This window comes from Cuculus canorus, chromosome Z (assembly GCF_017976375.1).
Source record: "Cuculus canorus isolate bCucCan1 chromosome Z, bCucCan1.pri, whole genome shotgun sequence".
Lineage (NCBI taxonomy): Eukaryota > Metazoa > Chordata > Aves > Cuculiformes > Cuculidae > Cuculus > Cuculus canorus.
This window is the reverse complement of record NC_071441.1, coordinates 8,407,633-8,433,985: the sequence shown is the minus strand read 5'-3', so window position 1 is coordinate 8,433,985 and position 26,353 is coordinate 8,407,633. Positions and strand designations below refer to the sequence as shown.

General features: G+C 38.5%; 1 protein-coding gene across 1 annotated transcript in view; it reads right to left on the bottom strand.

The window, feature by feature from the left end:
* MTREX (Mtr4 exosome RNA helicase) overlaps positions 1-26,353 on the bottom strand; it is a 44,853-nt gene that overhangs the window by 1,962 nt on the left and 16,538 nt on the right. Inside the window, exons 16-25 of the mRNA XM_054053664.1 lie at positions 16,231-16,381; positions 14,218-14,390; positions 13,846-13,914; positions 9,984-10,112; positions 9,099-9,209; positions 8,588-8,776; positions 6,865-7,028; positions 5,845-5,950; positions 4,583-4,639; positions 4,007-4,169 (exon numbers count right to left, since the gene is read on the bottom strand). Of these exons, the coding sequence (XP_053909639.1) occupies positions 4,007-4,169; positions 4,583-4,639; positions 5,845-5,950; positions 6,865-7,028; positions 8,588-8,776; positions 9,099-9,209; positions 9,984-10,112; positions 13,846-13,914; positions 14,218-14,390; positions 16,231-16,381 (1,312 nt within the window). The remainder of the gene's footprint in view (positions 1-4,006; positions 4,170-4,582; positions 4,640-5,844; positions 5,951-6,864; positions 7,029-8,587; positions 8,777-9,098; positions 9,210-9,983; positions 10,113-13,845; positions 13,915-14,217; positions 14,391-16,230; positions 16,382-26,353) is intronic.

Sequence of the window (26,353 nt, the reverse complement as noted above, 5' to 3'; positions counted from 1 at the left end):
AGTTGGACATGGGTCTGAGCAACCCGATCTAGTTGGAGATGTCCCTGCTCACTGCAGGGGGCTTGGATGAGATGATCTCAATTGAATGAAATACTTGCTCTGGACTAAGCATAATACCTGAAAAAAATCTAGGGCATATAAAAAGAATATTCTACAAAGCTGTTGGGAAAGCTACAAAATCACTAGGTTGGAAAATACCTCCAGGATCGAGTCCAACTATTCCCATCAACCACCAAACCATGTCCCTGAGCACATCATCCACCCATCTTTTAAATACCTTCAGGGAAGGTGACTCAACCCCCTCCCTGGGCAGCCTCCGACAGTGCCCAATGACCCTTTCTGTGAAAAATTTTTTTCCTGATGTCCAGCCTGAACCTCCGGTGGTGGAGTTTGAGGCCATTCCCCCTTGTCCTGTCCCCTGTCACTTGGGAGAAGAGCCCAGCTCCCTCCTCTCCACAACCTCCTTTCAGGTAGATGTAGAGAGCAATAAGGTCCCCCTCAGCCTCCTCTTCTCCAGGATAAACAACCCCAGTTCCCTCAGCCGCTCCTTGTAAGTCTTGTTCTCCAGCCCCCTCACCAGCTTCATTGCTCTTCTCTGGACACGCTCCAGAGCCTCAACATCCTTCTTGTGGTAAGGGGCCCAGAACTGAACACAGGATTCGAGGTGTGGTCTCACCAGTGCCGAGTACAGGGGCAGAATAACCTCCCTGGACCTGCTGGTCACACTGTTTCTGATCCAAGCCAAGATGCCACTGGCCACCTTGGCCCCCTGGTCATGCTGCTGGCTCATGTTCAGTCGCTGTCAATCAACACCACCAGGTCCTTCTCCTCTGTGCAGCTTTCCAGCCACTGTTCCCCTAGTCTGTAGTTGCACAGGGTTGTTGTGGCCCAAGTGCAGGACCTGACATTTGGCCTCGCTAAACCTCATACTATTGGTCTCAGCCCAGCAGTCCAGCCTGTTCAGATCTCTCTCCGCGCCCCAGCAGATCGACACTTCCACCCAGCTTAGTGTCATCCCAAACTTACTTAGGGTGCATTTGATCCCTTCATCCAGGTCATGGATAAAGACACTGAACAGGGCTGGACCCAGCACTGAGCCCTGGGGACACCACTTGGGACCGGCCTCCAGTTGGAGTTAACTCCATTTACCACAACACTTTGGGCCCAGCCATCCAACCAGTTTTTCACCCAGGAGTGTCCGCCTGTCCAGGCCAGAGTCTGACAGTGTCCTAAGCAGAATGCTGTGAGAAACTGTGTCAAAGGCGTTACTGAAAAGTTATGTTAGTTAAGAAGAGTAAAATAACACTTCTAAAAATCATTCATATGGTGCCAGTAGGCCATGCCAGTTTCTACAGTAAGAATGGTTTGTGTGAGGGCAGCAATCTAAAATCCACTGCAATGACACCAGGTGAAAAAACCCACACAGTCTCTACAAGGCACAAAGCCAAAGCAAGTGAACCACAGGCAGCTCCCCCAGAACAGCCACTGTGCTGTGGCAGGCCCAGGCTCAGCTCTCATCTCCATTTACAAGGCCAACCCTGACAGCTGTTCCAGGGAGCACTGTAAACAAGCAATGCCATGGGGGTTGTTGCAGCCTTTTTTGTGCAGGAAGAAAAAAAAAAAAGCATTTGTGGAATAAATTACTAATGTCTATGTTTACACAAAACAAGACAGTTGATATGCAGCTGGTTAATAGGACACTTAGCTCAGTTTACCCTTCTTCCTTACAGCTTTAAAAAGCTTCTCTAATTTGCTTCTTCCCAACAGAAGTAAATTTCAGCTTAATGACAACTTATTTTCAATAGCCAATCAACACTGCACCAGTCTGTGGGAAGCACATTTGCTTATGCTTATGCTACGACCTGAAAAAATAGCATTTACTTAGCACAACCACAAGCTTTCATGCTGCTCCTAACTGCACCCAAAAGAGGTCTCAGACACTTGACCATCAATACTAACAAAACAGTAGAACACCATATATATTCAGGCTTCAGAGAGCGGAAGCATTCCATCAACTCAAGGTTTCTGTCTAAAAAAGTTCTGCCAATGTCTGTTAGCCTGATCACAGCACAAACTGAACATGAGTCTCTCACTCATGAAGAGCAATAGTCTTTTGAAAAGCAGTTTTAAGGAGCTGCGGTGTGGGAAATGAAAAACTAGGTTAAAAAAAAATGATGGCTTCCAATGCACTCTCTAATGGATAGGCAATTTTCTGCCTCCTTACTAAACCAGTGCACAGCAGTGAAGTTGGGACTCCCTGTAATAGCGGCAACTCATTACTGCTGATTCTACATTGTTCAAAAGGCAAAGAGGAAAACACACCTCCTTTTAGAGCTTTAATAAGCCATGTTACTGTACCTTATGGTTAACAACCTCAATCAAAATTAAGACAGGAAGCACTGATAACTACAATGAAAATTTGTACTTGAGATCAAAATAAGGACACTGGTTTTTGGTTTGTGTTTTGTTGTTTGTTTTGGGTTTTTTTTCATTCTGTTTTTTAATTTCTTTGAAATCACTACAGCAACTTAGGGAACGAGAACAAATCCCCCTGGGATTTAGCAACCCCACACTGCATTTAAGGTAAGTGTGTGCCAATGACAGTGGACATCTGAAGAGCATTCCTTCCTGTTGGACAACGCACAGATCATTAAAAGTTATGTGAAGAATCATGCATCAATCACTGCCACAAGAGCTGAACTTCTCAAAATGGGCCCGTAAGATCTAAATTTGAGAGAGATAGCACTGTTGACTTGGACAAAGCTGACCAACTAGCCACAGCCCAAATTTGGTAAATCAAAACATTACTGCCCTGTGTATTCTGAACAGTGAAGGACCAATGTAAAAACATAAGCCAGCTACGGCTTCTCCTTTTGAGTTCCTCTAACCCGGGACAACTCTGCACCTTAACTGCACAAAGCTGTCCCCATGCAGAGACAGCTGTGTAGAGTTGTCCTGCAGAGTGTTGTCCCCTTCTGTACTCAGGGTACAGATATGTCTTCTACAGCAGATATAAGGCTCAGACACACACTGCAATAGGAGGAATCTGTTCAACACAGAATCAAGACTTCCAGGATTCTTGTTGCTTGCAGGCAACCTACTTTAGAAAGTTCCTGGGCCTATGCGCTGGATTACAGAAGCACATTAATTCCTTTTTCTAAGGACCTCCATTTGCAACTGTGTACATAGAAACAAGACACCAGCATTCAAGACAGGCAAGACAATGGGGACAGTAGCAACCTCAGAAAGGATTTTCAAATATCATTCCTTACACATAGACTGGGTAAGACTGGCACACCCACCCTACCGTTCTCCACAACTTTCAACACAGCTGGTAAAAGATGAAACTAGGGCTTTCATTCTGGGTTGACCTTTGATAGATGGTCTGTCTTTTTACAAAGCATCTGGGCTTTGATTCATCCTACTTTTAAAATTAGGAAAACTAAGAAACCTTCCTCAAGTGGCAGTTTCTAGTACTCCAGTTTCAGGAACCAAGTTAACACAGGTTACATCCAAGGTTTCAAATATCTGCATTGCACTGCTGTGATGAACTGTCCAAAAAGGAGCGTGGTTACCACCTCTCACTTCTGCATTAAGACAGCAGGAGGAACTTTCAACTTACCAAATAAATAAAGCTCTTAACTGTAATGAGGACAACTGCAAGAGCTGTACTAGTTACTGGCAAGCATTTGGAACACAGTATTTTTCCCTTTAACTACCAACAGTAAGTTACCTTTGTTGCAATTTCTGAGTTTTATAGGAAAGATTTTTAAAATTTAAAGATATCCCTTTTTAAAAGTCTTCTATAGATTCTAAAATATCATCAGTGTAACTATAAATTAACATACATAGTAAACATTTTTCCCCATGTAGTTTCAGCCATGCAGATATTTTAACATATCTGAGTTAATACATTTTTTAATCTATTATAAGGTTATTCAGAATTACCATTCCATGTTACGGAATTACTATCTCACACCTCCTAAGGAAGAGCTGATTAACGTACCTTCAAAGACATCAGTCATTTTGCAGATGTGAGCAAAGTTAGCTCCATTCGCCCATGTATACACAACATCCATTAGGTTGGGTCTGAAAGAATTTAAGTAATTTTCTTCATCAATTTCCAGTTTTGCTTCTGCTGACACCTTGGCAATTCTTTTTGCACACTCCTTTAAAAGAAAATATTTTATATTTATAATATGCTTAAACAGATAGTGTTTAACCAACAGAAAGGCTTGCATATCATTAGGTACTGCACAGATGTGGTTTCAAATATGAAAAATTTCCACATTCAGAATCAGAAAGTAAACCAGGGCTTACACTGAGTCTGTCTGCACAAAAAACTTACAGCATAGTGAGAAAGCTTAAAGTTTTTAAAGGCATATTCTAAATTAGCATAAAGATTTCTTGCAATTACAAGATAAACCTTTATTAAGCACTACAAAACCACATGCAGTGTCAGCCAAGTTCACTGATGATCCACAATCAAGTCTTCCCCATGCTCTCATCATACTTTACTCACACACTTTACTGATGTTAACATTAACCCTGAGCTTAGATGGAGTTGTAACAGACAGATTACCTGCATCTGCCGAAGCGGTCCAGCCAACTGCTCTGTCAATTTTGGCATTTCACTGGACTGAAAAAGACAACATTAAATAATCTCATGCAGTTCCATACATCTAATCTACAGATTAAGTGCAAAAATAGAAGTTCAATGTGTGCCAGTACCATCCTAAATTATTCCAATGACTTTTCAAACCTGTTATCAAGCACTAAAATTTGCTCAATTCCCCAAGTACTTGTTCTTCAAATTAAATCAGAAAACAAAACCTTTCTGTATAGTTTGCCAACAGTAAGGAAAAAACCCACCTGCTTTCCCAATACTTACACGATCCCCTCTATTTAGCTGTTCCATACTTCTGATTATTTACTACTTTAACTGTTACAAGTTTTTCTTCAAGAATATAAAAAACAAATGCTTTAATAACATCAGTGGTTATGTATGAAACTATGGCTATTCAAATACAGTAACGTTTTTATGTTTTATCTGTTTAGACTCGAGTACTGTTGTTGAGTGAACAGCAATATTCCACCCACCCTTGGCATCCTTTCTACTAAGAGAAGTAATTCATTAGCATCTGCTACTGATGTGCTTTCCACATTTAGAATGAACCTGAGTGAAACATTTTGCTAGCTAGCTGCAGTGATACTTCACATAGAAATATATTTTTACCATGTTTTCCTGATGATGCTAAAATTCTATACAGCTTGTAGGGAGGGAAATAAGGCAATCCAGTATTAAACGCCCATGCTTTTAACAGCTGTATTTAACAGTTCTTTTCATATCAATTCCATGTGGTATCACAATTTTCACCCACAGGTCAAGGGTACTGTCCAAACTACATGGGTGTGTTGCAGCATTAATGATACCCTCACCCTGAAGTATGGAACAGATATTGTTAAGCTTCTTTTTTTAAAAAAAAAATCGTTCTACATTTAGAATTACACAGATATGTGCGTGTGTACACATATAAATACAAGCACATCTCCCGAGAATCTACTAGTATTACTTCATTCCATGAGGAGGAAACAGCTGTAGATTCACTACAAAGACTGCAATTTTATGCAACCTTCAGCATGTCACTCATGAGGAATGATATTTTAGCACTGAAGCTGCAATGCTTTAGCTAAGTTCAGTGGGAGTTCACATCAAACACCTTAGCAAAGGATTAAAAATGCACAATGGCTTGAGCTGTTTTGACCGAATTTTGGAACTGATTTATAAACAACACTGTTTGTAGACAAGGATGTTTAGAAATCATTAACCAAAAAGTAACTCACATTCTCTTGAAACACAAAACAGCTCAGTAGTGCAGTTGCCTGTTCTGCAGTTAAGTCATTGAAGAGACCATTGAACATCATTTCTGTCAGGAGTAGCTCATCAGCACTAAAAGAAAGAGAAGGAAGCTTAGGCAGAAAACTTACTAAAATGTGATTTTTAACTGAAATATGGTGAATCCATTTTGTGAAGCAACTGGATATAGATAAGAAACAACAGCTTCTTAATTTTTTTCACAGGAACACCAAATACTAATATATTAGCTTTTTAAGGGAGATGCTAATTAGTAAGATAGTATTTTAGGGAAACTAAAAGCTCTTGCTGAACTACTAAGCATCTCTCCTGATAGTTCATAGAAATTAGTACTAATTAGTACTAGTTGCTTTAGCCCTGTGTGATAAAAACTGACATCAAGAGATTGCAAAGAACCAGCGTGCAGCAATCTCTGAAAAAAGACTGAAATCGGTACTGCTGCTGTACAAAACTAAAAAAAACTGGGTATTTCCAAGATATTGAAAAGAGGAACAAACTTGCTTCCAAATAAAGACTTAATAAGGAATTATAAAAGGAATTGCATTCCAACAGCCCTATGGTGGCAATTAAGCTGTATTCCAAACTTGTCAGCAACCTGGTAATTGCTGACAATCACCCTTGTTCGTGAGTGACTATGTACTGAGAGTCCTGGGAAGTGAAAACATAGAAACTGAGACCATCCTCTCATGTGATCTTTAATGTTAAATGAAAATACATGCTACTATCTGGGCAACTTAAGAGAATAACCATTGTTTTGGCACTTGCATGTTGACATTTCAGTTCTAAAATGTACTGCATTTTGTCCTCAAGTTGCTATCTTTACTACTTCAATCATTATATTCCCTTTATGACTCAGATCACACAGTCTCTGAAGAATCTTTCTTCTAATTGTCTCAGAACTTTAAAATATACACATGACATACTAATTTCAGCAAGGACAGTAAAATCTGTATTCATTACAATAATCACTTTGCACAGAAACCAATTACCTGCTGATTTCACAAGCAACCCGTCCTTTCATCTCAATAACATCTGAGGATGTGGCAAACCCAAGTCTTCTCAAAACACGCTTGCGGCATTTGAGTTCATCCATTTGTAAGACAGTTCTGGCTTTTTTCAGTTCTCGCTTTGCTGCTTTAATATCCATAGCAATCTATGGGGTCAGAAGGAGAAAAAAATACATAAAATACATGTTGCTGTTTTAAAAGATGCAACTATTTTAAAGACATTGTTTAAGCTACATAAAGGCCCCAGAACATCGGTATATGGACATACTCATCAACACTGACTCATCTAACTCCACTGAAAGGAAAGTTTAAAACTAATTTTTTTTTTTCCAAAAAAATCAGTTCCATTTTCCCAAAGGAAACTCTGGTAAGTTTGGGAAGTTAAACCTATTTACTCAGAGTGGGGGGAAAAAAAAAAACAACCAGACCAGACCAAAAAAACCACAGAAGAAATATTTGGTTGAGAAATGAGCACTCATCTTTTTGAGGAGGGCCACAAAAATGATCAGAGGGATGGAACACCTTTCCTATGAAGACAGGTTGAAAACGTTGGGCTTGTTCAGCCTGGAGAAGAGAAGGCTCAGGGGAGAACTTACTGTGCCTTTCAGTAATTGAAGGAGGTTTATTAGAAAGACACGGTCAATCTTTTCAGCAGGGCCTGTTGCGATAGGTCAAGGGGCAATGGTTTTAAACTAAAAGAGGGTAGCCTTCGAGTAGATATAAAGAAGACATTTTTAGGATGATGGTAATAAAACATAAGAACAGGTTCCAAGAGAGGTGGCAGAAGCCCCATTCCCGGAAACATTCAAGGCCAGGTTAGATGGGGTTCTAAGCAACCCAATCAAGTTGAAGACGTCCCTCCTCAACGCAGGGCAGTTGGATTAGCTGGCCTTTAAAGGTCCCTTCCAGCCCAAACCATCCTATGACCTTCTTAAACCTGTACTACGTTTCAGCTAATCAACTGTTCAATCAAATGTGACCCAAAGGCACTATTTCCTGCTACTAGAGCTTCTCCACTGTCTTCTTATCACAGTCACTGTCAACAGACTGACAATGGGGTGTACCGTGCAGAACTCTGCTTGGTCCAGCAGGTCTTACCACACGCAACTTTGTGCTGCCCATACTGGAACTACCTCACTTCTTTGAAGTGATTCCTAGAGAACCTGTTTTCAGGAGCAGCATGGAAACACGAGAACTGTTTATGTGCACAACCAGTTTCAGTCTAGCAGGGTACAAAGCTATACAAAATAAGAAGTGTATTGCTTCCAGCTCAGAGTCAGCTCAGGCAGCTGCAGCACAGTGGTTCATATGGTACACTCCCCAAGCTGATAAGCCCTATCAATTCAACTTAGCTCTGCACAGGCATACTAAAAATTACCAGTTTCAACTATCTGTGAAGACTTTACCTACACTGTACTGTGCTACGCCTTCTCAGTGAAAAAGACTCCAGCAACCTTATACTCTCTGATGACCTGTTTTGAAGAGTTTTCTTTCCAGATGTACTTCCTATCTGATATCAATCAACGGCATAACACCAACTCAGCCAGTTCATTATCAAGAATCAATAATTTCATTGCATTTAAAAAGTATTATTTGGGCTTATTAACTTAAAAAGGATCATTTGGACTTTGCAAACAAAACGAAAAGCAAGTAAGATGGGAACTTCAGCTAAATACATGTACAGTGTCTTATATTATAATTTTACCTGTGCTTTTTTTTCACAAAGTTTGTACACAGTTTCCAAGTTGGGATCATTGTGAAGAGGATGTGAATACATCCTATGCTCAAATGCCTCTACTTTTTGGATTACTTTTTTCAGTCCTTGATCTTTGATGCCCATATCATCAATGGGGTCCAGTAACGGCACTCCATCGGGAAATCGCTTCTGTACTTCCTAAAAGGATAAAATAAATATTTTCTTGGTAAGATTAATAACAGTAACAAACTATGCTTTCACAAATCAGCTGGCCCAGCTATAGGCAGACAGGAGGCAGTAACACAAGTTAATTTTCTGATGTTTCAACAGTTTCTGAAATCAGTTTCAAACAACTATTGACAAGAAGAAACAACTGACACACATCATGGCTTCCAACTCCATTTAGGAATCACGCTATGTGACACAATCTTTAGATAAATGTCTTTAGAACAAGTTGTCTTGGGTTCAGGAGTAGTTCACCAATCAGGGAAGAGTGCTTACACAACCTAGCAGAACTTACTTGTATGGATTTTAAAACACTTTGCCTGTTGTCAATAGGCCTCAGGTCTTTCGGTATGTAAAGTCGGACACTGCTGATAGCTGAGAGAAGATGCACCAAAACAGGAACGACCTATAAAAGAGAGTGAAGTAACTCACAAATCATTAAAAGATATATTTTTATTATTACTGTTCCAAAGGAACAAAAACCCTGTGTACATAAGGACACGGCAGTGGGTAAGGTGACAGCAGGAAACAGGAAAATGTCAGTAGTGAGATAATTTATTAATAAACAAAAAAAGTAAGTTTGTGCAGTCAAATCTGGAGAGAAGCTACAAGTGCTAAGTAAACAACTGCCTCTGATGTGAAAATTACAATTATCTGTCTTGACACAGGGTTTCAAATGGAAAATTACAAATCATGCAAATGCTTTAATGAAAACAGAAAAATTTAAGATGAGATAGCCTTGCAAAGCTGAAGGGGTAAGAAAACCAGAAAAGAATAAACATTCTATTCCCAGAGATAGAAGATACTGCTAAGAAAAGTACCTGCCAAAGAGCATTGCTAGAATTTATTACTCCGGCATTATAAAAATTCTAACTAAATTCCCAAATCTAGCACAACAAATGCACGTTACCCACGAAAGTATCTAAGTAAAATATAGCTTATAGACAGTTGTTTGTCTGGAGATTTTATATAGTAACAAATTCGCTCAAGTATCTTGGAAGTTTTTGAAGTTTCTTCTTCAGTGAAATCAGCAACTGTTTAAGAAATCAAAGTTGGGTTTACAGCTCCTTTCTCTTCCTTAACCCATCAATCCCTCTTTTACGACAGCTTACAAATGCTGTGGAAATGGAATTTTTGAGAACATTTCTAAGAAATTATTGATATTAAACGTGTAACAAACCTGCATCTCTCCTTTCTCATCAGGTCTGGCTGGCTTTGCAGCCTCAGTAGCAGAATTTTTCAAACTCTCTTTGCTGCAGTAAAGTAGCACTTCGACTACGTATAATGGGTCCAATTCACCAGAATTAGGCTGTTGAACGCACAGAAAAAAACAGGTCCATAACATCTTTATACATCACAAACTGCACACCTAACACCAGACATTCATTCAGAGAATACAAACATGCAGTGCTGGTGGTTAAAAACTACTGTTCACTAATCTATAACCTCTATTATATGCTGGTTTAAAAAAACTCACATTAGTTATTTGATTGGATCAATATGCATGAAGGTTGCACAAATACAGTCCTACTACAGGAAAGTATTTTTATGACTTTGAATAGAACTAAGTTATAGGCATAACACTGGAAGCAGACATCATCTTTTAAAACACTATCTGCAAGCTTCTCTGCTTCCAAATACAACAGAGAGGGAAAGAAAATAGTCTTTTCAAAATTCCATGGTAACTCAATTCAGTTTCACTGGGCAGTATTTTTCATTAAAAATCTACAATGTACTATTTTCTTTCAGTGCCTGCAAAGCAGGGTAGAGCCAGCCAGCATTTCAGAGAGAGTCTCAGAAGTACTATGAGAAACTGCCATAGTAAACTAAACAGAAAAACAGGGTTATTCTGTTCTACAAGGTAGGTAATTTCTGCAAGAAATGCAATTACTTGCTGGCGAAGAAACTATTCCTTTGAATTCTGTCCTACATTTGCAGAAAGCACTCACAGCAATGTAGAAGACCCATGATGGTGTTCTCAGAACTGGAATGCTAAAAAAACATCCTTGTATACCAAATCCAGTCAAAGCAATGGAAAGCATAATGCTGACTTGAAAGGAAAAGGGACTAAACTCATAGCTGCATACATAAATGCTACAGAAAATACTAGAATTGGAGCTGTCTAGAAACTTATGAGAGAGAGAAAAAAAATTTGATCAGTATTTGTATTGCTAACCTATTAATAAAGGTGTATAATTGTCATTAACATTTGCTGTTAATATTATGCTCCATAAGTTTACATATACCAATGTCTTTTAGACGACACTGACCAGACGTGACTTAATCTAGAACTGCTTTTGAACGTGCACTATTTCCTTCAGTAGATTTCACCAAACCCTTGAACAGGAACAGCTACATCTTCATATGCAAGAGAAAAAGAGGACTAGAAAAACCTGTAAAAATTTGCTAGTCACAGATCTCTGTCATATAAAGTTTGAATGATACTTTATTTCATGCTACATTCACATGCTTCACGGATAAAACTGTGCCCTCTTTGGCAGAATATTGTATGATTAGGTGTATTCCAATGATTTTAGATTTGTCCTGAAAAATCTACTACTTCACGTAGGTGGAAAGAAAACAAGACAAGACAGTCAGTCGTATCTGCAAATCAAGACATATGGCACAGATAAATTCAGACTGCCATATCAATAACATCAGATTCACTGAAAATTCAGTGACCATGACACAGCACTAAAGCCAATGTTTATGTAGCAGACATTATAAACAAACATGAACAGAGAAGTATGCAAATTTAAGTATACTAAACAAGTATTATAGTCATCTAAATAAGAAAGACCAAACTGCAGCATCTCAAATTTTAATACCAATAATTGTTAATAGACAAAAATTTGATGTCTAGAATCAGAGGTCAGATGACAACATGGACTATAAACAGCACAATGATAAAACTAGCATACTGCTGGCACAATCTAGTGGAAATACAACTTCTAACTCAAAAATATTTGGGGATTGTTACGAATTCCAAAGCAAATAGCTACTTTGCTGCCTACTTTCCTGTATAATACTTAGCAAGCACCACTGCTTGAAATAAATTCTTCTGTCTACTGTAATTCAGGATAAAGTGCTATTTGCAATCACAACTCTGTGGAACACTGTATCATGAAATTATGCTGGAAAAACATCTAAATATAATTAACAACTAACGTAACTAACAACGACTTGTGCTTTTGCTGTCACATTCCAGCAAAGAGAAATACTCACTGAAATACAGAAATACTGTAACACTAAGCGTCAATCTTCACTATATATATTTCTCACTAAAAAAGGGACTTCATTAGAAACTGATAAAGTAGAGAAAAACTTGACCATTAAAGAAAAAACAGTAGCATAGACCAAATTCAACATGATTTCTAAAAGCAAATCCACAGAAATGCTGCAGCTTAGATGTGAATGAAGGTTTAAAGATATGGCATAATAGTGATATATTTCCAATACTAACTATGTATCTCTCTCCATTACTGTTAAATGTAGTAGTATACATCTGTATCCTCAGACAAAAATGCATTTAATGGATATATCAAAATGGGTAAGTAACAGCTTCTTTAAGTAATTTGTTTTGCCTCTGCTCATACAAACTAGTTTTTCCATACAGATATTAAAAGTTACATTGCTTTAAGTCTGTCCCATAATTTTTAGCACCTATTGTCATTCTTTCCACAGAACTCTAAAGGAAAAATTCAACCCAGCTGCTAGAATGACTTCATGAAAAAAATTGCTGCTGGAGCCAGAGCCATCTCCTGCAGAACAGACCATAACTTCAAAGCTAACATTCAAACTTACAGGCTTCATACAACCGTAAGACAGGCCAGATAGGGAAGGCAAATATATATGTGGATAAAACGTGCATAGATAGAAGAAATGCCTCCAGTGACATAGAAGTAGGCAATTTTACATAGAAGGCTGGGGTGAGGGGAGAACTTGTTTTACTGCTCTTGTGGCTCTATGAAAAAAAGCAGTCTAGAAGGAAAAGCTTAAGCAGCAAAAGTAACAGTCCACTTTTCCAACTTGAAAAGAGAAATGTGACCTTCAAAAGGAAGATGAAAAACAAAAACAAGATCTCTTCTAATAAGTTCTATATGCACACATTTTTCTTATTTCCTCTTTAATGAACATATATTAGAGGAGAACCAAAAGGTGCCACAACAGACAGGCGCCAGCAAAACTTCACAAAGACAACTTCTCATTTAGAACTCATAATTAATGCCAATGCTCTCCTGCCAAAATTACAGCAAAAACACCACCACAGAAAAGTATACTTTAAACTTAGGTTTTAATTTAGCCAGCAGAGTAGCCTGTCAAAACATTTCTTAAAGGGAGACCAAAACATCGTCTCTGGGGTTAAGCAGAGACCAACTATGAAAATGGATTTCTGGAAGGAAAAACATATCTGGCTTCTGTTGCATCACTGCCCTCTGTATTTTCTTCCACATTTCCCCGAATCCATTTCTATTGTTTTGCTTTCTTGGTAATCTAACATCTCAACTCCGAATTCCACCGCAATGTCTCAGAGAACAAGCAATCCCATGTCTCACACAGTAGTTTAGGACTCAAGACACAAATCCCCAGTTTAAGATAACTCTCCACGCAGCAACAAACATCAGTCTCCCTACCCTCTCAACCCTCACTTACAGCTTCTATAGATCTTCTGAGCATAGATAACATCGTACCTTTCCCATGAAGGGTTTAGCATAGCATTGTTGGAGATGTCTCAGAAACAAACGAAACAGTTTGAAAGATCTGTAGTGCCAAATGCACTTTTGAACTACATATCCCAGACACAAGCATTTCCTCCATGAATATGCCAAAAGTTAAAAAATGAACACAGCAGTTACAGCTTTTCCCACCTCCCATAATTTTTTGCTTTATACTTTCACTCCAGAAAGACTTGAAGATTTTGTAAATATAGGGCAAAATATTTTTTTTTTTTCGCCTTTGAGTACAACAAAAAAAGAGTTTTATCTTATTTTCAGAAAAAGCAGCAGGGTATATATTTCTGTAATGGAGAGAATGCATTTTACCTTGACATTAGATTTCTTAGAGAAATTAACAACCACTCCCCATCCAAAGTCATCACCTTCGTTCTTCACCTGAAAATATTACAAGATGTTATAACATAGCCCGTGTACAATCGCATTCTAGCAAGCATATCTTTTTCTATTTCTGATATTTACAACAGCAGTCATGGACTATCATTCATCATGAAAACAGCATTTCTTTTACTAGATAACTGAATACTTAACAAAAAAACAAAACGACAGTCAAACTCTTTGCTTATTGTGGTGCATGTAATTTCTCAAGATGCTAATGTGGCAGAGAAAAACAAACTCTGCAAACGTGATGGACAGGTAGAGATTTGAACTAGAAGCAAAACAAAAGAAAAATCAAATTACCTTTACCAGTCTTCCTGGCTGTAGGAAGGGCAAGCAATACTTTGGTTTGTGAATGTACTCTTCAATCTCTTTACCCAGCTTTGCAAGCTGCTGTCGGATTTTATAGTATATGACCACATTTTCTTCATTTGGAATTCCTATTTTGTTGTATTGTCCTTCCAAAGTATTCACCCCTGTAATAAAAAGCAAAATCTCACGGAAATTAATAACTACACAGATTTAGAAATCAATGCTACACTTTCAGATCTATATAACTGGTATTTTGTCACCACTTTGGCATTCATTTATAATAACTGGAAAGCTAGAAATCTATAAAAATGTCCATTAAATTCTATTTTCAAAATTTAAATATTAATACTACATTTTTTAACACAAAGAAGCTTGAGGAAACAGAGAAGACTGGACCCTCAGTTGTCCAGGAATCACTGATAAAGTGTTGCACAAACAAGAAAAACTTGCAATGGTTTTTGGAAGGTATTCACCGCCTACCAGCACTCTTCTACCTCCTCCTGTGAAAAGAAGATTGCTCAAAGACATCTTCTAACAAGATGTCTTCCAACAAGAGGGGGAGTTGTCAGAAGATGTTCTTCTAGAGCCTAACCTGTTTTAGGTTCTGATTTCATCAGTTAGAAATCAGTTTTTTCTTCCTCCAACATTTTTACACCTTATTTAGGCAAATCAGGTTTGATTACAAGCAACATCCTTTGCTCTCTCACACTGGTAACACTGCTAGTAAACATAAGCCAAGGACACATTATAAAGATCTTTTCCCTCCCTACTAACTCACCCTCTTGGATGATATTTGAATGTATGTGAGTGACTCAGAAATCCTACTTCACTGGAAGTTCAGAGATAGCCCAGGGAAGTGCTCCTTATTTTCAGCCACTCTCTTTTTAAAGAAAAAAAACTAGCACTCCATACTCATGGCATAATTCCCTCCTTGATCTAAACAATAATTTCTCTCCGTTGTGTTTTTAATTGCAGTTGAAGTGATTACAAAATTCTAACAACCAGTGTGGTGCCAAAACAGAAAATGCCCAAGAAATAAAAAAAGTGTTCTCCAAATTCGCTATTTAAACAGTAATGCTGGAATGACAGAATGAAGATCCAGGCATGCCAGCTGGAACAGGCAAGCTCTCGGGATATACATAACATATTTCATTACTACTGTCTTAAATACTGCACCTGCAAACTAAAAGAAATCCTGCAGAAGGAATCAAAACCCCACCTCAGCAAATCTATCAAAGCCACACACACACACACGGACACACAGGCACGCATACACACAGAGTCTCTCTTAATATTCAATTTCCAGATTAACCGTTCATTCATCAATGGCAAAGAAGTAGTTAGCTCTCATGTTCTTAAGATTCTTTCAGGTCAAATCTTGAAAGAGGCCTCACTCCCAAACGTTGGCTGAGACCTCTGGAAACTGACTTTGGCTCATGAAAACACACTATTTAAAGAGCACATCTCAAAATGTAGTTACTCACTGGAGAGCAAATAATGTCCCAGTCCTCTCTGAATTTTGCTTTTCATTTTAACTGAACATTTTTTCCTATACTACTCTGAATGCAGTATAGGAAACCTAATTTCTTTTCAGAGATCATACGGAGAGATTAAAATCATATTTTTTTAGCCAAGTTCTGTGTATCAAAAAGGAATAAGACTTCTCTGCACCTCTAACAAGCCACATGAATTTTATTTTATTTTTTTTCCTTCTTCCTGTCCTACAGTTTAGAAATGTAACAAACATTCTTGTCTGGCTCAGAGGTGAAAGTTCTCTTCATAGATTGACAATGTCTATCAATGCAGGTCCCAAGAACAAGAGGAAATAACTCTTCCTGAAACTATAACATAACAGCAAATTGTGCAGTGGCAACTGTTAGCAGGAAAGACAAGAACTGCAGAGGTATAAATTCTTATAACCGTACTGAAGTGTAACTACCCAATCTCACAGCAGCACCATTTTTTATACTGAGGTCTGCAAGTACAACATACCATAATACTTACTTTCTACTATTTCAGGAATCGTTCTGTAATGTTGGAACTGATAGAAGGATTTTTCTAACATGTATTCAGGGTTAATTTCCTCTACTCGAAGCAAGTTCAGTACCATGTTGTATGTCAGGTGGAATGCACTATTTAAAGGATCAGCTGAACCCTGAAAAAGATCCAAGAACACTGTCCAGTTAAAAAGAAGAATCATTGCAGCATATAGAATATATCAAATCATGATGCAGTGTTTTATACAAGGTGTTGCTTTGATGGGTAGTGTAACTTGTCTTGAATTTTGATTAAGTGCTTCATCATATCCTAAGAAATTTTATTATGCTGAACATCTAACAGCATTTATGTCTCATCTTTTCTATAGCTATATTACAATATTATAAATTAGATTTGAATGAAATGAAAAATTCAGATGAAAAATTTTCAATTATTTTAATGTTAAAATAATAGTTATTTAACTATTTAAAGCAATCCATTATTTTAAAACTCTGGAAAAACTTGCTTGGACACCTTTTTCTCTTAAGACTTACTGATCACATTGGTGCTTTGTAAGGACTGTTCAAACACAGGTAGTCCATGACTTCTTTAACTTAACTAATATCTCATTAAAAAACAATTTACAAACTCTCCACTTGTGGAGATACACAAAAACCCTCTGGATATGGTCGTGAGCAGCCTGCTCTTGATGGTTCTGCTAAATCAGGGACTTGGACAAGATGATCTCCAGGTCTCTTTCAACCCCAACCGTTCTACAATTCTATGAAGTTTGATTTTTTTATAGATTTGTATACAACTATTTTGTATAACCTAAGAACAAAGGATGCTGAGAAAGTATTGCGCAAAATATCACATCACTAACTTCTTTCCCCATTCATATTTTCTAAGAAGATTTGGTTCTGTTCTCTGTCAAGGAAAGGGTATTGGACTAGGTAGGTGCACCTTTGGCCTGACTGACCATGGCTGCTGTTATGTTCTTAACCAAGAAGATGACATCAATATCATAATAATTGCAAACATTTAATTGATATACATTAAAACAACCAGCTCTTCAAAGAACACACAGAACAGTTAAACAGCATCCAAGGATGAATCTAGAAGGTGTCAACACTACAGCCACTATAAGCAAAGGGCAAAGTTAAAGATCTGTCTCCAACTTCAGTGTCAGAACAGAAGGCCACCCTAATAAACCAAGTAAGAAGCTGCTGCAATCAGATGACAGAAACCCCAAACTTCCCAAGTATGAAATTTCCCCACTGCGGTGCATAACCTTTCACCTAAAGTAGCACTGGTATCAAAGGAACACCTGCCTGACCTCTTCAGAAAGGATCCAAGGGAAATCCAGGAGTTAAACAGAAATTCTAATTTCTGTGCAACAAAGAATGGAAAGCAGAAGGACCATATTGCTGGGTATAATATAGCAGAAGAGCAGCATAAATAGGCATTTTACAAAACCAAGTTAGATCTCACAGAACTTTCAGAGCTCTTTGAAGGTGTTAACAAGCAAATAGGTTATCAAACCTCCTGGATTCCTGAAAAGCTTATGACAGCATACTCCCCTAACCCCACCAAACTAAAGTAGTTCAGTCTTTACTAGATTTTTGAAAAAAAAAACACTCTCTTGTCAATTACTATAAAGAAAAACAGAGTAATTTGATATATTTTCAAAACAAAATTTCCCCTAGGAGACTCTATGAGGTCTGGACATACAACACATCTATAAAAAGGCATAGACAGAAAAATAGCAAGGTCTGCTAAAAATACTACTACATGACTGAAGACACCAGCAAACCAGAGCTGCATGATGAGGAACAAAATGGCAATTGATATTTAAATTAAAAGTATATTATAAGAAGCTGAAGTGCAACAGTTTGCAACTGTTTAGTACTTATTGCTCATTAAGGGTGACATAGACATGAAAGTACCTGAAGGGGGCCTTCCAGTCCCTGAAGGGGGCCTATAGGAAAGCTGGAGAGGGGCTATTCATAAAGGCTTGCAGTGATAGGACGAGAGGGAATGGGTATAAACTGGAGAGGGGCAGATTTAGACTAGACGTTAGGAAGAGTTTCTTCCCTATGAGAGTGGTGAGGCAGTGGCACAGGTTGCCCAGGGAAGCTGTGGCTGCCCCATCCCTGGAGGTGCTCAAGGCCAGGTTGGATGGGGCCTTGGGCAGCCTGAGCCAGTGGGATTTCCCTGTCCACGGCAGGGGGGTTGGAACTGGATGATCTTTAAGGTCCCCTCCAACCCAAACTATTCTATGATTCTATGAAATAAGATACCTGCTGAAGTGTTGTCATTTCAACAAGGCCTATAAGTAAATTCAGTTATGATTAGACATTTTAAATTAATAACAAGTAAAACAGATAAGAAAATGAGGATTTTCAAGACATTCTTCATGCAACTATATGACTGCTAAAAGTTCAGCATGTTCTATCAGACATTTTAGAAGCTCTGAGACTGCTGACACTGGGGAACACAATTTCTTTTAAACTCAAGATTTGCTTTACCTAAAACCAATTATAATGTACCCTCTTGCAACTAATTTCTTTGCCTTTTGCTACACAGTAAGGTATCTAGCAGAGGTATTCCCTTGTCACACATAATTAAAAAAGCACAGGCTAGTAAAAAACAACTCACTGTAACAACAGTGCTGTTTAATATTTTAATCAATGATACAGACAGTGACAGCACCCTCAGCAAGTTTGCAAGTGACACCAAGGTGAGTGGTACATTTGTCACACCAAAAGGATAAGATGTCATCTAGAGGGACCGGGACAAGTTGGAGAAGCGGGCCTGTGTGAACCTCATGAGGTTCAACAAGGCCAAGTGCAAGGTCCTTCACCTGGGTCAGGGCAATATGTGGTTTCAATACAGGATGGGGAATGGAGGGATTGAGAGCAGCCCTGCAGAGCACTGCGTGGATGCTGGTTAAAGAGAAGCTTGACATGAGCCGGCAGTGCGTGCTTGCAACCCAGAAGGCCAACCGTATCCTGGGCTGCCTCAAAATAAGCATGGCCAGCAGGGCGAGGGAGGTGGCTCTCCCCCTCTACTCTGCTCTTGTGAGACCTCACCTGGAGTATTGTGTCAAGTTCTGAAAACCTCAACATAAGAAGGATATGGAGCTGTTGGAACGGGCCCAGAGGAGGGCTACATGGATGATCAGAGGGCTGGAGCACCTCTGCTATAAGGACAGGCTGAGAGTTGCGGTTGTTCAGCCTGAGAAGGATCCAAGGAGACCTTATAGTGACCTTCCAGTACCCGAAGGGGTCCTACAAGAAAGCTGGGGAGAGACTTTTTACAAAGGCATGTAATGACGGGACAAGGTGGAATGGCTTTAAATTGGAAGGGGGAAGATTTAGACTAGACATTAGGAAGAAATTCTTCATGATGAATTGGGTGGTGAGGCTCTGGAACAGGCTCCTCAGGGAAGCCGTGGATACCCTGTTCTTGGAGGTGTTCAAAGCCAGGTTGGAATGGGCCTTGAGCAGCCTGGTCTGGTGGGAGGTGTCCCTGCCCATGGCAGCGGGGATGGGACTGGATGATCTTCCAAACCAAACCATTCCATGATTCTGTGATTCTAGAACTAACTGTAATTCTATGATTAGTTTACATATGCAAATGCTGAAATTCAGATCAAGTGCATTCTACATCAAGCTAAGTATAATGGATTTTAAAAGACACTACCAAAATATACAATTTTTTCTTTTAATTCTAAATGTACAGTCAAAAATTTGATACTACATCCACCAATGCACTGATGTCAGTTTGAATCTATTACTCCTTCACACATAGGCTATTTAAGAATAACTGTAATCCCATTTGCTTTATCTGAGATATAGAGCCTTATGAGATTGCCTCACAAGCCAGAATCTTCCTCACTGCATGATTTTCTCATCTCAGAAAAAAAGCCAGCTGTTACAGAGAAGCCTTCAGCATACATTGATACTAAGTACCAACATGAACCCATGTAAAATGAGTTTGAGATAAATCATACAGCCCGAGTTTTCCTTTCCATGACTAAAGACTCCTTCAGTCATTCTAGCTTACATTGGTAAGCACATCATAAATACACACAGAGGTTTTCACTTCAAGCGATGCACCACAGAACAGAAATACCTCTTAAATTAGATCATGAAGCGCATATTTAAAATAAGACTGTCAGTTCTGCAGTTACCACAAATGGCTTTCTGCTGCCAGAAACGTGCAAATAAGTACAACATCAACAGCTAAGCTGCAGCATGCAGAAGAAACCTTAAGTTTCTACAGATGCCTCCAGTCTGATACACCAAATAAAGGTGAGAGAACTTCTGCCACTGATACTAATCAATGCGAAGTTTTCTCCTTAGATCTGATAAAAAGAATATGTACCCAAGCACTTGTCTATTTTTCTAAATATATCAGTTGTTCTAGTAAAGAGGAATTACCACTCCCTAAAAAGCTTGCTTCTCTACAACAGAGAATGCCAGTTAAGGAATGCCACAGCAATTATGCCAGTGTTAAGATTGTTTCCTACAGCAACATCCACTGCTTCAGCCAAGCATCAATTAAAGCAGCTAGAATATGTCCAACCAGCTGGCTACAGCCACTGGTGTATCTACAGACCAGCAAAGATCTGGCAAAACACTGCTGGGACTGCTCCAATCCTACTATGAACCCCTCATTCCATTCTGGATAATGTTACACGGCTTTAAGGCATAACTTAGCTCTGTGCTTGCAAGACAGTCAACCACGCGAAAGAACAAATCTTAAGTGTCACATTCTCTCTCGAATGCTGTCATAAAGTCAGAAGAGAAAACAAAGAACCTCATACAACTATAATATATGCACCAAACATGCCAAAGAAAGACCAAACAATTCCTGCTGATTCACGTTAAAGACTTTTTAAAAATCAGCATAGTTCAACTGTGAAGGAAGCGATTTAAGACAAACTAAAAAACACAGCTATTTCAAAGATTATATAAAGCAGACTTATTTGAAAGGCAGCACTTGAGCCAGTTGCTGATGTGGCAATTTTTATTTTAAACACATGGTCGGCATTTTACAATTTGAAAATAAGATCATTCTATTAAGACCAAGCAGTTAAAATACAAATCCTGTTTTGGCAAAAGTTAATTGTTCCTGTTCCTTCATCTCATAAATACATTGTTCTTCAAGTTTCAGAAGTTTCTGTTTTCTCACTGTTGTTCTCTAGGCATTACATTTTAAATGAAAACTTCAGAGCAGCTCATTTTTTTCTGAAAACTGGAACTGTCACTTCTCCAAATTCAATGTAACTAAAGTGGCTTTATTGTATTGCACCTTTAGCACAAGTGAATTCTGCAGCTTGCATACTGAATACCTAGGGCAACCAACAGGTTTGTATATAACAAGCAGCAATCACCTGGATGCCCTTGCTTCACTTACCTAGTAGCAATACATGGATTTTGTAGCTGCCTTAAGAAACCAAGTAGCAAAATATAGTTCTTCAATATTAAGTACATACCAAACATGAGTAGACAATCAGCCTTTTCAAGCAAATTATAAAGATGGAGTGATTACTGAAGAAGCAATTAGTGGTTACCTAAAGACATCTGTCAGATACATACAGTATCTAAGGGAAGAGAAGGCAGGATGGGATATATTACTGACAGGAAAACAAAAAAAGTGGGCCTTCCTTTCCTAACTTGCTCTCCAAGAGCCTATACAGCATAAAGCATTCAGCTCCACTGGATTTTGATTGCTGCCAAGGTATAATAGGAGGCAAATCAGTTTAATTTATACCCTCCATGATGGTTTGCTCCTCTTGCAATCTCTTCCTGTGCTCAAGCCCTGTGTCAACAGCTCCCAAATAGATTATTTTTCTTTCTTACTTTCTTGAAAATATTGTGAAGCATGTGAGTGACATTTACATCACCCTCTGCCATAGATCCTCCTGTTGCACTTCATCAATCTTCTCTTCAGTGAGCTAAGGTATGCAATCAACTGCCTCAAGTTCTCAGTCCCTGAGGAAGCCTCTCCCTTGTCTCCAGAAGAAAAGCTCCATATAAAGAGGAAAGAAGAACTGTTCATACAGACAAAAGCCTAACAAATCGAAGATGCAACAAAAGCTGATGAGAAAGACTGCCTTGAACATGCATCAAGAAGTTGTTTTCAAACACACGTTGTGTCTTTAACTTCAGGGAGAACTATGACCCTAGTTCTTCGGCCTCCTTTCTCCTCCTCACTCCTTCAAAGAGGGCAGTTCCCCCACCCCAAATCTTCAATGGACGATACCTCCACATTTATTTCTGAATATTTTTTTAAAGAAACAGAACAATTTCGCAAGCTTTTTTTATTCCTCTGCCTGAGAGCTGCCTGGATGCAGAATAGCCTCGATATATCAACTAAAGTTCTCAAAAATTAATGACCTACTTTTGGCTTAAAATTTCCCAACAAGTGAAGTGGTTGCAAGTGCACACTTACTAGTACCACCCTTTTAAGTTTTCCAGAATCCGGATTGCAAAAGAATGATTGTTTTTAGCTGACATTGTTAAAAATGAAGAACATGACCATAAACAATTCACTACATAAATAATTTACTCAAATTATCTGAAATTTATAGCTGCTAGACACCGTGTCGTCTTAAAGTCCCACAGTTTTAGAATGGACTCTCTTCTTAACACAATCAAGACTTCCAACAGAGCATCCAACATTTACAAGTCCTACCATTTCTTGCCTGAACAAACTAGAAAGATACAAAGATTGGGGAGCAGGAAGACTAGTGTCTGGAATTGATAGTCCACATTTTTTTTATTACTACTAAGACTTGGAAGCCTGGACTAACCAGAGAGGTGAGAGCTGTCATTGCTGCATCATGGCACACGCTGTTGAGCAAGACGTACATTTGGAAAGGGTTACTCTCTCTGTTCTCTCTTATACTGGGGGAAAAATATTTACATTTTCAAAACTGCTCCCATGCAAAATGAATTTTGCACATAACTTTCTTGCTCTCCAGCCTCCCACAGAAAATGTCTACAAAGCTTTCACAGGGAACAGAGGATGGCAAACACTGCCTGAAATTAACCCACAGGAACATTATGATCTAACAAGATCAAAACGCAAAGCAACAATAACATATCTTTCATAATTATACAAATCAGATATCCTAAAGGACATATTTTATGCCATTTGGTCCAGTGACAGTCTATTTGCTTATCAATGTTTCCAGAAATAATCTGAATGAATAAGTTTCCAAAGGGGAAACAAAGAACTGCTTTACAAAAAGAGCAAAGAAAAGAAGACACCGATGGCATTTAAAAGGTCTCTCACTTTTTTCCCTTATAAGGAGAAATAAGGGACTGTCTGTGACAGTCACCATTACGAACTTCTCTGAAAAATCTCATTAAACGAAAATGCAGGTGACTGCTTGATGCATCTGTAAGCCACAGAAATTCCTTTAGTGAAACATTAATTAACAGCACCTATTTTTCCACCTCTCAATGACACAGTTACCGCACAAATAATCAGATCTCTCTCAGAAATATCAAGAAAGACTGCATAGTTCTACTGATAACAGGATTAACCTGAGCTACATTAGCATGACTGCAAAACTGATAAGAACCCCTTCTGCAGAGTTATTTTTAACAGACAATGGTAAGCTGCTATTTTAAGCACAGATTTATTACTAATCTGTCTTACTGCTTTGCCCCCAAAACAGTTGCACCAACACAAACAGAACCCACTGTGGGTGGCAAAAGACTGCTTTAGCAGGTTTTGAAAGGAAAATACCTAACGCTTGGGTTCTGCAAATGCTTTAGTTGTAACAAGAGACTTAAAAGGAAAAAAATGTATCTTGATTTCTCTTGCATACAGCTACCACCCTCTGAAGTTAGTTCTGTATAAACAGACAGAACTTTTCAGTCATTTACCCTCTCTAATACAGTAGCTCCTATCATCATAACTATCTTTAGTTTTACTCCAGGTGTAATAACTCCAAGATCTGTGCTCCTCTTTAAGCCTTTTGTCTTCTTACTGAACTGAACACAAAAAAAATATACAAAACCATCTCAATTTAACAAAGCAATATTTAAACTCTCAAGCAAGTTGCTAAAACTATGTATTTCATACAGCACAAATTAATCATACAGCACAAATCATCCTTCAAATTAACATGAAAATTTAAATACTGTCCCTGCCCAAACCAGGATCACAGCACTGCTACACAAACTGCTCTGCACAGAACACAAATGGATGGCAGGGTAAAAGGTAATTTAACGTGTGTTCAATACCAATCTGTGCAATGATTCTTTTGGATCTGAGCTAGCCTGTTAACACTGTGACTTATTTGAGAGAACAATTTTGCTCCTTCTAAGTTTGATAAAGAAAACGGAAATGGAAAAAAACAAATGGCATCTGTATCCGCACTAATAAACTAGCCAAGATTCTCAACACCCACCTCTTCCTCCTCCTTTCTCTTAGCTTTTTTATTTTCTGCTGAGCAGACGTCATATGGTACAAAAAATCCCTGTGGTCAGTTTGGGTCAGCTGTCCTGGCCATGTCCCCTCCCAAGATCTGGCTCACCCCCAACCTGCTGGTGAGGGGAGAATGCTGGAGAGACAGTCCTACTGTTGTGAGAGCGCTGCTCAGCAGTAGCCAACACACTGGTGTGTTACCAACATCCTTCTGGCTACTGATACACACCACAGCACTGAGAGGGCTGCTGCCGGGTAAACTAACTCCACCTCAGCCAGACCCAACACATAGTACTACCTAACCAGGTTGTTTCACACCACCCAGACATGAAGTCAAGTTGCTTTTTAAACTTTCTATCCTTGAAACACACACAAGATTACACTACTGCCCAAAGCTTCTTATTAATACCTTTTGCAGACAGGTAGCTATGCATATGCAAAAGTATTAACTTCCAGCAATTTTATCATAGTTTCTGTTCCAGAAACTTCCTCTTCTAGCAACTGGAGCTTCTCATCACCTCCTCACCATTTCCAATCTTAAGTTTATTCCCGATTAGCATAAATGTATTTATGTAATAAATACTGATTATCACACTAAATATAATCTACTTTTTACCTGGGAGTCTTAAAGGAATAGTAAAATGTGATAGAGAGCAGACGACTAAAACACAAAATATCTAATGATGCTGCCTCAATTATAAGTGAATGGTGATTCACCCTTGCAAAAGTTAACAAACCTTCCAACAACTGCACAGTGGTCTTATGAGACAGCTGCGCAAACAGGTAGGAAGTTAAAGAAAAATTATTAAACTGTCTGAATTGCTATTCTGTTAATTTGCCTCATACAATATTACAACCTAAGAGTCAATGTAAACTATAACGACCATATAGATTTCTAATAGCAGCATGCAGGCCAAATAAGCACTGTCCTACCAACTCTACAAATTAAGGCCTTGCCAAGAAGCCAGATGATGTAGCTAGTAGAACATCTCTTACAGCTTGGCACTTTATGTTCCACAGGCAAATGACAAGGGAAATAGTGTATATTTTATTTGGCTCAATGAATGTTTTCTTTCAACACTGCAGCCCATCTAACTTCTGCTGTGAAGAAATAAGTAAATGCAAAGAACTGATACACTCGAATCCAAGGCTTAAAAATTTACCTGCACTAGCACAGTTTCCTTCATTGTACAATCATTTCCATAATGTAATTAGCTTAAGATTCTTGCCTTTTAGAGACATAACAGATTACCACTATTGAGGAACTCAACTGCCTCTGTAGGAATACATTCTTGTAACAGGGTCGAATTCCAATCAGAGAGATGTTGTACTGGTTTCAAAGGCCACCTGGTGTCAAGGAGAAACTTTCCACTTCCTATCTAAACTAACACAATGTAGCCAAAATTTTAACTAAGGAAACAAACAAAAATCCCATCAAATTTCTTAGTATTATGCAAATATAAGTCTATAACTTACTGTCTTCAGAAAGCGATGCAACAGTATTGCAAGCATTTAGTTTTACAGGTTTGTGCAAGTCATTAGTTCACTAAATATTCAGTGGTCAAATAAATACTAAGGATAAACAAAAAACCCAGTCACACTGCAGAAGACAAATGTACATTACTGAGTTTAAGAAATACTTACAAATATCCCTGGTAAGGACTGTATCTAAGATATGAACTTTGAACTTAAGTCTGAA